This window comes from Hyperolius riggenbachi, chromosome 4 (genome assembly GCF_040937935.1).
Source record: "Hyperolius riggenbachi isolate aHypRig1 chromosome 4, aHypRig1.pri, whole genome shotgun sequence".
Taxonomy (NCBI): domain Eukaryota; kingdom Metazoa; phylum Chordata; class Amphibia; order Anura; family Hyperoliidae; genus Hyperolius; species Hyperolius riggenbachi.
This window is the reverse complement of record NC_090649.1, coordinates 48332710-48351826: the sequence shown is the minus strand read 5'-3', so window position 1 is coordinate 48351826 and position 19117 is coordinate 48332710. Positions and strand designations below refer to the sequence as shown.

The 19117-nt window shown below is 44.0% G+C and overlaps 1 protein-coding gene across 2 annotated transcripts in view; it reads left to right on the top strand.

The window, feature by feature from the left end:
* Positions 1 to 16357, top strand: part of PKHD1 (PKHD1 ciliary IPT domain containing fibrocystin/polyductin) — a 607682-nt gene extending 591325 nt beyond the window's left edge. For both annotated transcript variants that reach the window (XM_068280030.1, XM_068280029.1), the window contains exons 63-64: positions 8043 to 8195; positions 15388 to 16357. In XM_068280030.1, coding sequence (XP_068136131.1) covers positions 8043 to 8195; positions 15388 to 15425 — 191 coding nt within the window. In that variant the 3' untranslated portion in view covers positions 15426 to 16357. The remainder of the gene's footprint in view (positions 1 to 8042; positions 8196 to 15387) is intronic.
* The last annotated feature ends 2760 nt before the right edge of the window (positions 16358 to 19117 follow it).

The window sequence follows — 19117 nt, the reverse complement described above, 5'->3', positions numbered from 1 at the left end:
AATCAATAGGTGAATTTTGATTGGCTCTTGTAGGCTCCACCTACTTTTCTGTATATTAATCCTAGTCACCTAGTGACCAACTTTGTGAAGTTTGAGAACCCTGCCATTAACAGTGTAAGAATAGCTGCAATTTATATTTTCCCATGTAAAAAGTTGTTTTTGGCTCTGCCCACTATTTCTAACCTTGACATACAGTCACTCACTGACCAAGTTTATGAGCTTTGTGGTCTTTGGCATCAATAAGTTGCATTTTACCATTGAAATTAAACAAATCTGACTGACTGTTTTTGGCCCACTTCCTTTTCAAAATTCAAACCCCAGTCTCCCAGTGACTGACTGTACCAGATTTGGGGCCTCTGCCATTAAGAGTGTATGAATGGCAGCAATGTAAATATTCCCCTTGAAAATCAAAAGGTTAATTTTGATTGGCTGCTGTTGGCTCCACCCACTTTCCTGAATATTAGGCCCAGTCACCCAGTGGCCAACTGTGTCAAGTTTGAGAACCCTGCTAATAACAGAATGGCTGAAATCAATCTAAAAAATCTGATTGGCTGTTTGTGGCTCCACTCACTTTAGTGAATTTGGACCCCAGTCACCCAATAACTGACTGTATCAGGCTTGAGACCTCTGCCATTAACAGTGTAAGAATGGTAGCAATGTAAATGTTCCCCCTTGAAAATCAATTGGTAAATTTTGATTGGCTGTTTTTAGGCTCCACCCACATTTCTGAATATTAATCCCAGTCACCCAGTGGCCAATTGTGTCAAGTTTGGGAACCCTGCCATGTAAAAAATTAAGTTGTTTCTAACCTTGACATACAGTCACTCTATCAAGTTTATCATCTTTGGGGTCCTTGGTATCAATACTTTGTATATTCCCATTGAAAAATAAACAAATCTGATAGGCTGTTTGTGGCTCTGCCCCCTTTCTGATTTTAAACCTTAATCACCCAGTGACTAACTGTACCAGGTTTGAGGCATCTGCTATTAACAGTATAAGAATGGTAGCAGCTTAAATATTCCCTTTGAAAATCGAAAGGTGAATTTTTATTGGCTGTTGTAGGCTCCACCTACCTTCCAAATTCTTAATCTCATTCACCCAGTGACCAACTGTGCAAAGTTTGAGAACCCTGCCATTAACGGTGTAAGAATGGCTTCAGTTTATATTTTCCTAGTCAAATTTGTTTTTGGTTCCGCCCCTTTTTGTAACCTGGACACACAGTCACTCAATGACCAAGTTTGTAAACTTTCAGGTTCCTGGCATCAAAAATGTGTGAATGGAAGCAGTTTATCCACCAAGGAAATCAGTTACCCAATGACCGACTGTAGCAAATTTGAAGCCTCTGCCATTAACAGTGTAAAAATAGCAGCAGTTCAAATATTCCCCTTGAAAATCAATAGGTGAATTTTGATTGGCTGTTGTAGGCTCCACCCACTTTCTTGAATCTTAAAGTGGACCCAAATTAAAAATACAAGATTTCAGAAATAAAATCTATTTTCTAAATAATAATAATAAATAGCAGCCTTTTTTCAGCTGCAAGATGATAAATATAAAAAATTTTACATTTAGGAACTCCTCCCTTCCTTTCATATAGCCGGGACAGAATCCGGTAAAATGCTGGAGTAAGTGGTGTCTGGCAATGGAGGAATTGCTAATGGCTGCCACCTGTATAACCCTAGTTATGCAAAGAGAAGGGTGAAAAGTATGCACTGAAATGCTCATAGGCTTGAAGGAGTGTTTATTTATCTTTGTATGTGTCAGAGTGGTGCAACTAAATATTTTGAATTAAAAAAATGTTTGGTTTGGGTCCGCTTAATCGGATTTACCCAGTGACCAACTGTGGCAAGTTTGAGAACCCTGCGATTAACAGTCTAAGAATGGCTGCAGTTTACATTTTCCTATTTAAAATGAATGGCTGAAATTTGATTGGCTGTTTTATGCTCCGCCCACTTTTCCTGGATTTGTAACCTCAGTCACCAAGTGACCAACTGTGCCAAGTGTGGGGACTCTGGCTTGATTACTGTGAGAATGGCAGCCTTTTACATTTTTTCCATTGACTTGAATGGGTGAAATCTGATTGGCTGTTTGTAGCTCCGCCCAGGTGTGCAGGGGGGATGCGAGACCCCCAGAACATATCATCCCAGGTAGTAAGGTATCTGTGTACCAAGACTCGTTCAAATCGGTCAAGGCGTTTTCGCGTGATCGCGGCACATACATACATACATACATACACACACACACACACACACACACACAGACACACACACTCACACACACAGACACACACACTCACACACACACACACACACACACACACACACACACACACACACACACACACACACACACACACACACACACACACACACACACACACACACACACACACACACACACACACATACATCCGATTATATATATATATATATATATATATATATACCTTTTTCTATTTATAATATTATTAATGTGTACATGATTTTAAGGCTATTTATTCTATTACAAATATATAAATTATTCTATTCATGTTATTTATAGTGAAGTATTTTAAGGATTAAATATATTATTGTTTATATGTGTGTAAGGGTGTTTGTGCAGTGGGGATGGTTAGGGTTAGGCACCTCCAGGAGGTTTTAGGGTTAGGCACTACCAGTTGGGTCTTAGGGTTAGGCACCACCAGGGGGTCTTAGGCTTAGGCACCACCAGGAGGTTCTTAGGGTTAGGCACCACCAGGGGGGTCTTAGGGTTAGGCACCACCAGGGGGGTCTTAGGGTTAGGCACCACCAGGGGGGTCATAGGGTTAGGCACCACCAGGGGGGTCATAGGGTTAGGCACCACCAGGGGGGTTTTGGGTTAGGCACCACCAGGGAGGTAGTTAGGGTTAGGCGCCACCAGGGGGGTGGTTAGGGTTAGGCACCACCAGGGGAGTCTTAGGGTTAGGCCCCACCAGGGGAGTCTTAGGGTTAGGCACCACCAGGGGGGTCTTAGGGTTAGTCACCACCAGGGGGATTATAGGGTTAGGCACCACCAGGGGGGTGTTAGGGTTAGGCACCACCAGGGAGGTAGTTAGGGTTAGGCACCACCAGGAGATTCTTAGGGTTAGGCACCACCAGGGGGGTCTTAGGGTTAGGCAACATCAGGGGGGGTCATAGGGTTAGGCACCACCAGGGGGGTATTAGGGTTAGGCACCACCAGGGGGGTCTTAGGTTTAGGCACCACCAGGGGGGTCTTAGGTTTAGGCACCACCAGGGGGGTCTTAGGTTTAGGCACCACCAGGGGGGTCTTAGGTTTAGGCACCACCAGGGGGGTCTAAGGTTTAGGCACCACCAGGGGGGTCTTAGATTTAGGCACCACCCGGGGGTCTTAGGTTTAGGCACCACCAGGGGGGTCTAAGGTTTAGGCACCACCAGGGGGGTCTTAGGTTTAGGCACCAACCGGGGGGTCTTAGGTTTAGGCACCACCAGGGGGGTCTTAGGTTTAGGCACCACCAGGGGGTCTAGGGGTTAGGGATAGGTACAGGGAGGGTTCTGTGTGAGAGTAGGGTTAGGTATACTTACAGTACAATATACACCACCAGGGGGGTGGTTAGGGTTAGGCACCACCAGGGGGTGGTCTAGGGGTTAGTGATAGGTACAAGGAGGGTTCTGTGTGAGAGTAGGGTGAGGTATAGTTACAGCACAATATATGTAATATATACAAATTATTAAATTATGTATATTTACACAAAGTGGGATCTAGGGATTAGGGATAGGAATAGGGAGAGACCTGTGTGAGCCGCGTACGTTAAAAAGGGGCGCTGGGAAAAAAGGGCGCCGGGTTTTTAACGATAAGCATGGATAACGTTTAAAATTGTATTGTACTGTATTTCATTTAAAATTAATGGTTTTTAAAGTTATAAATCATTAAATAATGTGCATTAAATCGGCAATTGTAAAAACGTTAATCTTTCGTTTAAATAGTGAAACGTATAATAACGTTTAAAAAATTTTTTACTAAGTAACCCTCCCTGTACCTACCCCTAACCCCTAGACCCCCCTGTTAGTGCCTAAACCTAAGACCCCCCTGTTGGTGCCTAAACCTAAGACCCCCCTGTTAGTGCCTAAACCTAAGACCCCCCTATTGGTGCCTAAACCTAAGACCCCCCTGTTGGTGCCTAAACCTAAAACCCCCTGTTGGTGCCTAAACCTAAGACCCCCCTGTTGGTGCCTAAACCTAAGACCCCCCTGTTGGTTTTTTCGTTTAAAAATAATGTTAAAAAAAAAAAAAAAGTACTGTTTTTCGTTTAAAAATAATGTTTGGAAAAAAATATTGTACTGTTTTTCGTTTAAAAATAATATTTAAAAATGTATAAATCATTAAATAATGTGTAATCATGAGAAACAGTAATAAAACATTAAGTCTCCGGGCGCCGCTTTTAAAACGTTAGTTTTCTCCGGCGCCCTTTTTTCCTATCGGGCGCCCATTAAACGATATTTATTATGGGAGTGAATGGCGGCGCCCGATTTGTCCACTAGCCTCAGGCGCCCGAATTTACTGTTTCCGTGTGAGCCTACAGTTAGGTATAATTGCAGTAAAATATCTGTAAAATCTACCATTGTATTACTATGCTTAATACAAGTATAAATATCGTTTTTTGTTATAGACGCTATTTGATGTTTCATTTCAGAATTCGTTTGTTGTTATAGACGGTATTTTGCCATTCCATTTCTGTTTATTAAACCTATTTAGCACTACATTTTTGTTTACAAGCTATAAACGAAAAATATTGTTTTTTCATTACAACCTATAATTTCGGCTATATCCTGCGCCCTTTTTTCCAGGCGCCCTTTTTTGATACACGCCCAATCCAGTGCTAAGACCCTGAGCTATCTATGTGATCTATAATGTTTCGGCTATACTGTTTATGAGAGACACTGAGGATTTGATCTATAATGCTCGGATATATGTAAGAGACACACTTAGAGATGAGCGTAATGGAGTAATTACGATTTCGCGAAATTTCGCGTAATTAGTGTAATTACGTTTATGGCCGTAAGTACATAATCGTAATGAAGAAGGATTTCGCGAAATTTCGCGTAAGTGTAATTTTTCGCGTAATTTTCGCATTGCACCGGTTATTACGAAATTAATGCGTATGGTCATGCTCCCGAAGCGGAAAAGTTGACGCATGTATCAATGTTAGGTAGCCGCCGACTTTAAGGGTTAATAGCAAAGCCCCCTTAAATGCTAAGAGCCTCAAATTTGGAGAATATATTAAGGAGATCAGGAGGAATAAGAGGAAAACATTTTTTTCAAAAAGACCTTATAGTTTTTGAGAAACTCGATGTTAAAGTTTCAAAGGAAAAATGTAAACATTTAAAAACCCGCCGACTTTAACGGTTAATAGCAAAGCCTGCTTAAAGTTTAGGAACACCAAATTCCCAGGGTATATTAAGGGGAACAGTGGGAATAAGAGGAAAAATTTTTTTTTCAAAAAGACCTTATAGTTTTTGAGAAAATCGATTTTTAAGTTTCAAGGGCGAAAATGTCTTTTAAATGCAGAAAATGTCAGTTTTTTTTGCACAGGTAACAATAGTGTATTATTTTCATAAATTCCCCCAAGTGGGAAGAGTTTTACTTACTTCGTTCTGAGTGTGGGAAATATAAAAAAAAAACGACGTGGGGTCCCCCCTCCCAGACCTCTTTAACCCCTTGTCCCCCATGCAGGCTGGGATAGCCAGAATGCGGAGCACCGGCCGCGTGGGGCTCCGCACCCTGACTATACCAGCCCGCATGGTCCATGGATTGGGGGGTCTCGGAAGGGGAGGGGCAGCCAAGCTTTCCCCTCCCCCTCCGAGCCCTTGTCCAATCCAAGGACAAGGGGCTCTTCTCCACCTCCGATGGGCGGTGGAGGTGGAGGCCGCGATTTCCTGGGGGGGAGGTTCATGGTGGAATCTGGGAGTCCCCTTTAAAAAGGGGTCCCCCAGGTGCCCACCCCCCCTCCCAGGAGAAATGAGTATAGAGGTACTTGTACCCCTTACCCATTTCCTTTAAGAGTTAAAAGTAAATAAACACACAAACACTTAGAAAAAGTATTTTAATTGAACAAAAAACATAACCACGAAAAAAGTCCTTTAATATTCTTAATTAACCATTAATACTTACCTGTCCCTTTAAATAAATGATCCCTCGAAATAGCCTCGGAAATGTTCTATCAGTTACAATGTAACAAAGTTATTACAATGTAACAACTTTGTTACATTGTAACTACGCCGCACCCGACGCCACTCGCCGCTCAGCCGCCGCATACGCGTCCGTGCAGGACGCTAACTCCCCGCAGCTCCTGCTGTCCACCCCGCCCACATCTGTCACCCACATGTCACCCACATGTGGGTGACATGTGGGTGACATGTGGGAGAGGCGGGGAGGGCAGCGGAGCCGGCGGGGACTTAGCGTCCTGCACGGACCCGACAGAGCTCTGAGCTATATAGCTCAGAGCTCTCTAAAGCATCTTTGTATTTGGGCTCCAAGGAGCCCCATTGGTCCTTAGCAGACCAATGGGGTTCCTTCAAATCAGAAGGAACCCCATTGGTCTGCTAAGGACCAATGGGGCTCCTTGGAGCCCAAATACAAAGATGCTTAGAGAGCTCTGAGCTATAGCTCAGAGCTCTGTCGGGTCCTGCAGCACAGACGCGGAGGCGGCGGCGGCGGTGAGTGACGTCGGGTGCGGCGTAGTTACAATGTAACAAAGTTGTTACATTGTAATAACTTTGTTACATTGTAACTGATAGAACATTTCCGAGGATATTGCGTGGGATCATTTATTTAAACGGACAGGTAAGTATTAATGGTTAATTAAGAATATTAAAGGACTTTTTTCGTGGTTATGTTTTTTGTTCAATTAAAATACTTTTTCTATGTGTTTGCGTGTTTATTTACTTTTAACTCTTAAAGGAAATGGGTAAGGGGTACTACAAGTACCTCTATACTCATTTCTCCTGGGAGGGGGGTGGGCATCTGGGGGACCCCTTTTTAAAGGGGACTCCCAGATGCCACCATGAACCCCTCCCCAGGAAATCGCGGCCTCCACCTCCACCGCCCATCGGAGGTGGAGAAGAGCCCCTTGTCCTTGGATTGGACAAGGGCTCGGAGGGGGAGGGGAAAGCTTGGCTGCCCCTCCCCTTCCGAGACCCCCCAATCCATGGACCATGCGGGCTGGTATAGTCAGGGTGCGGAGCCCCACGCGACCGGTGCTCCGCATTCTGGCTATCCCAGCCTGCATGGGGGACAAGGGGTTAAAGAGGTCTGGGAGGGGGGACCCCACGTCGTTTTTTTTTTATATTTCCCACACTCAGAACGAAGTAAGTAAAACTCATCCCACTTGGGGGAATCTATGAAAATAATACACTATTGTTACCTGTGCAAAAAAAACTGACATTTTCCGCATTTAAAAGACATTTTTGCCCTTGAAACTTAAAAATCGATTTTCTCAAAAACTATAAGGTCTTTTTGAAAAAAAAATTTTTCCTCTTATTCCCACTGATCCCCTTAATATACCCTAGGAATTTGGTGTTCCTAAACTTTAAGCAGGCTTTGCTATTAACCGTTAAAGTCGGTGGGTTTTTAAATGTATACATTTTTACTTTGAAACTTTAACATCGATTTTCTCAAAAACTATAAGGTCTTTTTGAAAAAAAAAATTTTCCTCTTATTCCTCCTGATCTCCTTAATATATTCTCCAAATTTGAGGCTCTTAGCATTTAAGGGGGCTTTGCTATTAACCCTTAATTCGGCGGCTTTTTTATATTATACGGAGCGTTACGGTGTAACGCGAAATTACGGCAGCGTTTAATGCGAAATTACGGCATGAACGAAACGCGAAATTTCGCGTTGAAAATTACGCTTACGGTATTTTCAATTACGATTTTAATGGCAATTTCGCTACGCTAATTTCGCATCGTAATCGCAAATTTCGCATGCGTAATTATAGTAATGCGAAATTACGAAAATTTCAGCTCAACTCTAGACACACTGACTATCTGTGTACTGTTTTGTGGTTTCAGGTGTCTCCTTCTCTGTACAGTCTCAGGATTTCCAAGTGTTCCCTCTGTCAAGTCGGAATGGAGAGAACGTTCTCATGCTGGTCATGCTGAGCACTGCAGCTTCTGCCATTGTTCTGTGCCTTTTCTTCTGCTGCTTCTTCAAAAGAAAGAAAGGTGAGAATGAGTACCAGCCAGTACCAGACAGTACAGTAACAGAGGCTGGCCATTGTATACAGAACCAGTCCTAATAGCATTCTTAAAAAACACCCCGGCTTCTCTTTAAAGGACCACTACAAAAATTGTAAAATGTAAAATGCATGTAAACATATTGAAATAAGAAGTCCATTTCTTCCAGAGTAAAATAAGTCATACTCATACTCATACTTTTCTCCTATGTTGCTGTTGTCAGGGTTTCCTTTATTCTCAAAAGCACTTAGTGAGTGGCAGTTGCTCTGTCCAACTGTCAAAAATATTGTGAAGTGAGCAGGGAGGCTGAGCAGGGAGGCTGAGCAGGGAGGCTGGGCAGCATCTTTCTGCAAATTCTTTTCAGGGAGTGTCTTGATAATGAATAAATGCTATGCTGAAAATCCCCCATGAAGAGATGGACTAGCCCAAAACCTGTTGGTTCTGTCAGATTTCTACAGGGGCATCTTCATGCTCACAAGTTTGCCTCAGGCAGCAAAAAGTTTTGAACCGGCCCTGGTTCTGACACTCCTACTGTACATGTAAACACATGCAAATAAGGAGTATGTTTCTTTCAGAGTAAAATGAGCCATACATTACTTTTCTCCTATCTTGCTGTCACTTACAGTAAGTAGTTGACAGAACCAACAGGTTTTTGGACTAGCTCATCTCCTCATGGGGTATTCTCTGGGTTTTAATTATTTTCAAAAGCATTTAGTGAATGCTATGTGCTCTATACAACTGCCCAAAAAAGTTTGCAGCGAGCAGGGAGGCTGGCCAGCATCTTTATATAAATCATTTTTTAAGGTGTATCTTTATAAAGAATAAAGGCCATGCTGAGATTCCCCCATGAAGAGATCGACTAGCCCAAAACCTGTCACTTCTGTCAGATTTCTACTACTTACTGTAAGAGACAGCAACATAGGAGAAAAGTAATTTATGGCTCATTTTACTCTGGGAGAAACGTACTTCTTATTTGTATGTGTTGACATAAATTTAAATGTTATAATTTCCACGATAATGGTCGTTTAAATTAACGGCTCAACTTTGTTTTTTGCCTGAAGATGCTCCATGCAAACAGTTTTTATCCAGCATGTAAATTAACTTATTTGAATCCAGAAACAAATTTGCTTTTAATAAGATCAGGTTATTTTTCATCCACTCGCTGGATTTTCATCTTCTACGAAATTTGATTTAAAATAATCCGTGTGATATTTCACAGGGATAAATTCTCATTACGGCATTAGGGCCCGCTCATCCGCTTCTGATTTTAATCCATTTTTATGCTAAGAGGACATCATGCTAGCTAATTGCCATTATTCCCCGAGTATAATCCCTAAATCTGTATGAAATCCGTCAGCGTGGCCTAATATAAGCAGTAACATGCTAGGAGATATCTAAAATTGTTCCCGGGAGGTGGTGAACGTTGATAACTAACAACAAAACTTTTCATTTTAAGAGAAAACTTTGGAGTGAGGATTATACCATTCATCGGCTAACTCACTCAACAGACCAAAAATGCAAAGTTTTCAATCCCTTTCAGGCTTGACGAAGAAGCCTAAAGGGTTTCGAAAGCTGCTGTCTTGAGTTGGCCAAAAAATACTATCATTCTAAGCCAAAGTTTTCTCTGTAACTGCTGACTGATGTAGGCTATGTCACTGACTGTCCTCAGAGGAGATTACAATCTAATCCCCCCCCCCCCCCCCAAGTCATAGCCTAATGTCCTACATTATTATTATTATTATTATTATTATTATTATTATTATTATTATTATATATTTATATAGCACTGACATTTTCTGTAGCACCTTACAGAGTACATAGTCATGTCACTGACTGTACTCAGAGGAGCTCACAATCTAATCCTACCATAGTCATAGTGTAATGTCCTACCATATTATTATTATGTATTTATATAGCACTGACTTCTTCTGCAGCACTTTACAGAATACATAGTCATGACACTGGCTGTCCTCAGAGGAGCTCACACTCTAATCTCTGCCATAGTCATAATCTAATGTCCTACCATATTATTATTATTATGTATTTATATGGAACTGGCATCTTCTGCAGCACTTTACAGAGTACATACTCATGTCACTGACTGTGCTCAGAGGAGCTCACAATCTAATCTCTGCCATAGTCATAATCTAATGTCTTACCATATTATTATTATGTATTTATATAGCACTGACATCTTCTGCAGCACTTTACAGAGTACATAGTCATGTCACTGACTGTCCTCAGAGGAGCTTACAATGTAATGCTACCATACTCATAGTCTAATGTCCTACCATATTACTATTATTATTATATTTTTATATAGCAACAGTGGCATAGCAATAGGGATGCAGAGGTTGTGATTGCACCAGGGCCATTGGGCCAGGCGGGCCCAAGGGGCCGGTCCCTCAACCGCAGTATTGGCTCTCTGTTGGTCCTGTGCTGGCAATAATCACCCTATAGATGCTTTGAATAGTAGTAATCATTAACAAACTGTTCCCCATCTTTCTTGCACCTCTGATACCGTGGCTGTTCTTGGTAGATTTTGGTGTGCCATGTCAATTGTTATGTATAGAGTGCTTGGGGGGCGGGCCGCAGTGTAAAACTTGCACCGGTGCCCATAGTTCTTTAGCTACGCCTCTGTACAGCACTGACATCTTCTGCAGCACTTTAGAGAGTACATAGTCATGTCTGGAACCCTAGTGCAGCCAGTAAGACAATAGTGCTATTGCCCAGGCCCAGGTATACAGCATTTCCTGCCAGTGCTCCTGAAGATGTGATGCTCTGAGCCACAGACATACAATCTCCATCTATCCTCTGCTCCGGCGACCTGCAGACCGGCCGGTCCCCTGATCCGCCACGCCGCCTGTCCATGGCAAGAGATGAGAGGTCTGAGTGAAGTTTCCCTGGTCTCTCTCCAATTAGGCTCCATCTGAAGGGCATAAAGAAAGGAAGTGCTGCAGTTTATATGTTGTGATACTCACCATGCCACTCCTCAGACAGAATTCAGCCGTGGCCGCCCCGGGCCATGAATCTGCTATAAATTCATTTTTATCTAATTTGTCTGAGATCTAAGCTTCCTGTGGAGGTCTGTGATCAAAGCCACTGATTCTGTCTGATGTTGGCTCTGACACTTAATGTGTGCTGACTTACTTCTGTCTATAAACTCTCAGTGGGAGGCTGTGGCTGTCCCCCGACACCTGCGCCCGCTGAACCGTCAGCTCATCCGGGGAGAGAGAGGCGCACGCCGGCTTCCCATTGGCCAGCCGGGCTGAATAATTAACCAGGACGTTCTGTGCTCATCGGGCTGCCTCACTGGTCATTTATATTTAAGGATGAGGCTGGATGATGTAGCGTCAATGAGCCCTATCGCTCTCCTGATCTCTGCACATAATCACGATTGCGGTATCCACAGGCAGGGGCCTTTTCCACTAAGTCCTTCTTCACACTCTGGAATGCAAAATTGTGATCACATAGCGATGGTGATTTCGCAGTGCGGTATTCCGCTGTCTTTCGCTGATTGCAATTCTCATTCCAGTGAACGAGAATCTCGACGCAATCGCCGGGAAAATTCTGCATGCAGTATGTTTGCGATCGGCGATAATTCGGAAATGCGCCACAGTCGCTGTGGGGAGTGCAGTGGCGTAGCTAAGGAGCTATGGGCCCGGGTGCAAGGTTTACATTGTCCTGCCCTCCCCCCAAGCACTCTGTACATAACAATTGATACGGCGCACCAAAACCTGCCAAGGATGACCACAGTGTCAGAGGTGCAAGAAGGGGATGGGGAACAGCTTTTTAATGATTACTACTAATCTATAGAAGTATTATCAGCATAGGACCAATAGGGAGCTAATACTGTGCTTGAGGGAGGGCCCCTCTGGCCCAAGGGCCCCGATGCGGTCGCTACCTCTGCACCCCCTATTGCTACGCCACTGGGTGAGTGTAATCCCATAGCAGCGCTCTGCTGATTGACAGCGGTCAAGAAATGTGATCGCATTGCAGCACAATCGCATTACTCAGGGCCCCTGAGTAATGCGATTGTGCTGCAATGCGATCACATTTTTTTCTATTTCCACTGCTGCAATTTCGGCGCAATCCAATTACGATTTGTCGGTTGTACGACGTGTGCTTGCGATTTCTGATTGGTGAGAAAACGGGGTTTCAATTGCAGGATCGCAGGGAAAATCACAGTGCTGCGATCGCTATGCAATTTTTCCAGCACAAATGCAGCAAAAATGCAGTAGGTTTGGCGATTGCAATTCAGAAAAAAAAATGTTAATCGTGGTGCCATTCCGATACGCAGCGATCTGATTTCTGGATCCAGTCACAGCCAGTGAAAAAGGACTCGCAGCGAGTGATTATCAGTGGCAGGAGGGGTCACTGTGGTCATTTAAATAACCCCAATTTATAGAAAATTAGTAAGTTATAGTTACTGAAATGTTTGGTCTTTTGCATTTTTTGAAAATTATCGTTTTAAAATTAATTAGAAAGTATTTTGTATTTAACAATTTTTGATGCATGTGGTTTTAGTGTTAAACTTTAGGAAGGAGGGTTTAGGGTTAGGCGTCAGAAAGGAAGTGTTTAGGGTTAAAGTGTACCTGAGATGACAGACATCTCAGGCTCTATACTTACCTGGGGCTTCCTTAAGCCCCCTTGAGGCCGCTCAGTCCCTTGCTGTCTCCCTGGGTGGCTCCTGTCCCCTGCAGTATGGCTAGGTAGTCTGGCAGAGTCGCCCTTTGACGCGCATGCTTAACCTCCTTAGCGGTAACCCCGTGCTGGACACGGGGTAAGCCGCCGCGGAGGATTTCTCAGGCCCCGCTGAGCCGATTTGCATAATTTTTTTTTCAAACACACTGCTAGCACTTTGCTAGCTGCGTGTTTGGTCCGATCGCCGCCGATCCTCCACTACCCGCTGCGATACATGCCCCCCCCCGCATACCCCTTGTGCAGCCTGGCCAATCGCCGCCAGGCAGCGCTATGGGGTGGATCGGGACTCCCTGTGACGTCACCACGTCGATGACGTCACTTCGTTCGTCGCCATGGCGACGGGGGAAGCCCTCAAGGAAATCCCGTTCAGAACGGGATTTCCGGATGGGCATACGCGCAGACGGCGATCGGACTGTACGGGGGGACGCCGCAGGGAGGGGGGAAGCATGTAGCCAGCGCTAGGCTAGCTACATGCTAAAAAAAAAAAAAGAAAGGTAAAAAAAACCCTCGCGCGGCCGCAAGGCGGTTTGCAGAAGCGTTTCTGCCTCAATGTAAAGTGTAGGAAAAACGCAAACCGCTCTGAAAAATGCTACTTCAGAGCCGTTTGCCAGGCGGTTTTCTCACAGAAGCTGTTCAGTACAGCTTTTACTGTAACAATTTGTGTAATCTGCTACACAGAAACGCTACAGAAAACGCTAGGCATGTTTAGAAATCCGCTCTAAACATGCCTAGAATCGCTCTGAAATCCGCTCCAAAAACCGCTAGCGTTTTGCAGATCTGCTAGCGGCTTTTGGTGTGCACTGGGCCTCAAATTGTAAGTGTGAATAGACCCTGAATAAGGTTAACTGGCATTGATTCCCTAACAAAATCATATGTGCAGCTACCATGTGTACATGTTAACATGAGACATTGCACAGAGCTTAACGCATCCTGCACAAAAGCGCCAACAGACACTGTATCCCCACTCACGTGCGAGTGTCATTTTCCATTGGTTGATGTAAAGCCACGTACAGTTACACTTTCATATGCGTAAATTACTGACCCACAGAACAAAAAATGACACTTCCTGTATTAAAGCCACAGGAATCAGACGTTATTCCCGGTACACACCATGCAATTTCCTGTCAGATAGATGGGTCAAATCGATTATTTCCACCAGGTCCAATCAGATAGTTGAAGCCATCATCTGTGCGTAAAATCAGGGATATCAGTTTAAAGGGAAGGATATGGATTTTTCCTTTTAAAATAATACCGGTTGCCTGACTCTCCTGCTGATCCTGTGTCTCTAATACCTTTAGCCACAGCCCCTCAACAAGCATGCAGATCAGGTGCTCTGACTGAAGTAAGGACCCATTCACACTTGCATTTGCAAAATGCTGGTGATTTTTGCCGGCGTTTTGCAGGAGTGATTTTTCTGCGATTTCCCGTGGAAAAAATCATTGAACACTGCAGTGATTTTTCTGCGATCGCGTTTAGCGCTTCTATGGCACTGAAACGCAATCGCCGGGAAATCACCTGAAAATGGTGCAAGTGACACGTTTGCGTTTCGTGTTTTGCGGCGATTAGCGCAAATCACCCAAGTAAGGACGGGCCTATAGGGTTTTATTACACTAGCGCTTTTAAAAAGCGCTAGCGTTTGAGCGTTTGCCGAAATCGCTCTAGTGTGAATGGGCCCTCAGACTGGATTAGCTGCATTCTTGTTTCAGGTGTGCAATTCAGCCACTACTGCAGCCAAAGAGATCAGCAGGACTGCCAGGCAACTGGTATTGTTTAAAAGGAAACATTCATATCCCTCTCAGTTTAGTTGCACTTTAAAGGGAACCTGACATGAGGAAAAAATGGATCAGGTGCAGTCCGTCCACGCATGCACAGTACGCCCCGACTTGTGGAAGTCACTGGCCCGCCTCACGGAGGATCCAGGCAGGGCCGGGCTGAGGCAGAGGCGAGAGAGGCTCCAGCCTCAGGGCGCAGTGTAGGAGGGGGCACACAACTCACTCAGACATCATTCCCCTATTGTGTTTGGAGCAGAGAGAAATAAGAAAAGGGGATACATGACAGTGAGTGGCTGCAGCCAGATAACTAGAGATTAAGGTGTTGGAGGCCCTGGGGCGCCTCTTAGTCTAATAGCAATCAGTGTGTGACAGCTGGGGTGGCAGGGATGGATCGGCGCACTTTGGTGTCTCAGCCTTGGGTGCTGGAAGACCTTGTCCCGGCTCTGGATCCAGGCAGAGGAGAAGGACGGGGAGGGTCTGATCAGCCTGAAGGGGGCTGGAGGAAGCCCCAGGTATGTATAAGGCAGGGAGCACACTTAGCAGAATCGTATGCATTTTTCACTATGTGCTATAGGGAAAACGCATGCCTTTCTGCTAAGTGTGCTCCCTGCGTAAAACTTTTTTTTTCTTATTTCAGGTTTACTTTAACGCCGGTTTATGCTTGAAGATCGATGTAACAATGACTATTGTTTGTGTTTGCGCAGGATTAAAGCGAAGCAAAGTGGGCAGAAAACTAAGATGAGAGACTTTACAACAGAGGAGGACAGAGGCGCGCTGGGAAGCCCGATGCGCAGACTTCTGACACTGCGCACAGCAGTTCTGCCTTTCAAAGGATGCTGAAGTTTAAAGCAGAGATCCGCCAGTCCATCTGACAAGGACTGCAGCTGTGCCTGTGAGAGAGGCCGCCTCTGATGTGTGCAGGGAATGCTGGGAATGCTAAACCCCAAATCCAGGAACACTATTTACTGCACGCTACTGCCAGACAACAAGCGCAGAGGCTCAAACCCACCGAGGGACTTTATCGCTGCTTCTGTCCCCATCTGGGGGAATTCCTCTCAGTGTCAGAAGTAGTTAAAGGGATGGATGTTTCCTTTTAAACAATACCAGTTGCCTGGCAGTCCTGATCTCTTTGGCTGCAGTAGTGGCTGAATCACACATCTGAAACAAGCATGCAGCTAATCCAGATCTGCATGCTTGTTCAGGAGCTGTGGCTAAAAGTATTACAGACAAAGGATCAGCAGGAGAGTCAGGCAACTGGTATTATTTTAAAATGAAAAATCTACATCCTTCTCAGTTTAGGTTCCCTTTACTCCTCTACAGCAAGAGAACAGGATCAAATTAAGAGAGTACATTGTACTGACCCTGACTGTCTACCTATCCTGGTAAGAGCATCAGAAACACCTCCTATATCTATATATTGCTGTATATTTTTATGTAGCTCCGCCTTCCCAGTGATGCTTGGCCTAGGCTGTTTAGCTATGCGGAATCCTCATCCTTGAGCATTCTGGGAGATGAGGCACAGCTGCACCTGACAGGACTAAACATGTCGCCACCTGCAATACATTTTCAGAATGCAAATCACGGTGAGAAAAGATCGGCAAACACTGACTAAATAGTTCATAAATGAAAATTAGAAAAAAATAAAATAAGGAATTTTATTCTTTGTTATTTTCACTACAGTTCCTCTTTCATTGGTGACTGTGAAGGAGTTATAAGGATGTGTATTTATAAACCGCCCGGAGAATCGCTATGTGGAGGCTGCGCCCGCTATTTTTACCTGGTGCTTATGCAAGTGATGTAGCTGCTGTTGCACAAATAGCACTACACATTATGTACACAACACACACATTGCTACTGAAATGCGTATACCGTGTAACGCATGTTGCATTTTATATAGCACTGACATCTTCTGCAGCACTTTACAGAGTACATAGTCATGTCACTGACTGTCCTCAGAGGAGCTCACAATCTAATCCTACCATAGTCATAGTCTAATGTCCTACCATATTATTATTATGATTATGATGTATTTATATAGCATGGACATCTTCTGCAACACTTTACAGAGTACATAGTCATGTCACTGACTGTCCTCAGAGGCGCTCACAGTCTAATCCTACCATAGTCATATTATATATATTAAAACAGCGCACATAGGGAGTCCAAAATGATTTTAGGATCAAGTCTGCAGGTTCACTTTAGTCCTTGACTCGCAGTAATGATGTATACGGTATATATCTTCTACAGTGTGTACCACCACCACACCCTCAAGATGAAACACTCACCGCAATGGATTGACCCACTGCAAGACTGGGTCAAACAGCGCCTATAGGGACATCAAGGCCTCCCTCTGCCTATACCGATCATCACCGATCCACTCCACAAATTCAGTAGTGACTCCGTATCAATAGCACCTCAAAACAAACCAATAGGCTCCATAGCGTAATAACGTTAAAACAATTTATTAAAAGTTAATCCAAACAACTCACATGCTCGTTTCTTTGTGAATGGCACGTTATACTGGAATGGCATTGTTATACTGGACATACTTTGCCATCTTGCAGTGGTGGAACAGGGAGAAGTACCACACCGAACACTCGTTATTGTTAGTTCATATAGGATACACTTGCTGTGGGAGGAATTGATCATTGCTATGCTAGTCACAAGCTGGGGGGGGGGGGGGGGGGGGGTGGCATACCTTTGCTGGGAATGTAAAGGTGAACTCCAGGTGTCCCTGGTGACCTCTGAACGCCATTGTCAGACAAACATGGAGCAACCAGAAGGTAGAAGAGCATGAGGGAGAAGTCTATCAGGCACAATCCTGGTCTACATTTACATACCCTTACTCCACGCTCCCTTAGTTTCATGCTTGGTGTCACCCCCTCTACAGGTGACACCTGGTGCAGTCCACACCCCCGCTAGTGACGCCACTGTGCTGCAGAGAAGATTGGATGGTATTTCCTCATTCCTAATAAGTTTTAAGACGTATATCCAATTGTCCACCCTGTTGGGTCGATGGAATTTCCATGTCCTGAGCTAAGTCTGTAGGTGGCTATACGTGTGTATAAAAAGATCAGCTGTCTGACCTTCAGCTTGGCCATTAACAAACACACACACACGTATGACTCTTCATAGCGGCAGAAATTCCTGACAATGACTTTCCTCGTCCTTGTTCACTCTCTCACCAATGACGACCCCAATCGCTTCAGTGAAAATTACCTAGAATATTCCGCGTCTGCCAGAGAGGATGATTTACAGTCCTGTAAGTGAAGACACCATCGGGAGGCCCTAACCCTCCCAAAAAGATAAAACTGCTGGTGCTTAATGAACAGTTCCTAAGGCGCTTTCTTCAGGAGGGTATTTGCATGTCCCAAGTGATCGCTCTTGTCCTCTAGCTTGCATGTAATGTGCACAGCGAGGTATGGCTGTCACTGTGACATTGTCCTATAGATGAGCATACAAGGGCTTATGTACCAGATACTCTCTGTGTGCTGCGCTCATGTACCAATATGGCCTCCTCATTCCTTCTAGCTGTCTCCTCTAGACCCTGATTCTTCTATTCCTCATTCCTACAAAACTGTCCCTAATTTAGGACCAGTCTGTAGACCTCTATACATTATTATTATTATTATTGGTTTATTTTTATTTTTTTAATCAAACCCGTTTTTATTATCAGAAAAGAAACATATACAGTGAAACACTGTCAAACATTTGGCCTCGAACAGACTTTCATAGAATAACAGTTGTCCGTCAAATACAAAAGTATCTATTAAAGAACAATTACTGTAATACAGTAAAACTTTGGATTGAGAGTAACTTGGTTTCAGAGTACTTTTCTATACAAGCAAAAACATTTTGTGAATTTTTGACTTGATATACAAGCAACGTCTTGATATACAAGCAAAGAAAAGTATTATTATTATTTGGTATTTATATAGCTCCAACATCTTCCGCAGCGCTATACAGAGTATATCATCTTGTCACTGACTGTCCCTCAGAGGAGCTCACAATCTAGTTCCCTACCATAGTCTTATGTCTATATTGTAGTCTAGGGACAATTTAGGGGGGAGCCAATTAACCTATCCGTATGTTTTCGGGATGTAGGAGGAAACCGGAGTGCCCAGAGGAAACCCACACAGACACGGGGAGAACATACAAACTCCTTGCAGATGATGACCGGGCTGGGATTTAAATCGGGAACCCATCGCTGCAAGGCGAGCGCTAACCACTACGCCATGCTGATAGTTCTTCTCCCTTTAGCACTGCAGGATTGTAGTTCATCATACTTAACCTGTGTAGAGTCTGTACAAAGTCACATTTCCATAAAATCCTCAAAAGCAACTGTCATTGGATAAGTTCCTTGTTAAAGCCACACAAAAAAAAAGATTGGGGCGAGCCAACAGATGGCAATGATTCTGTTAGTTATAAGTCTTG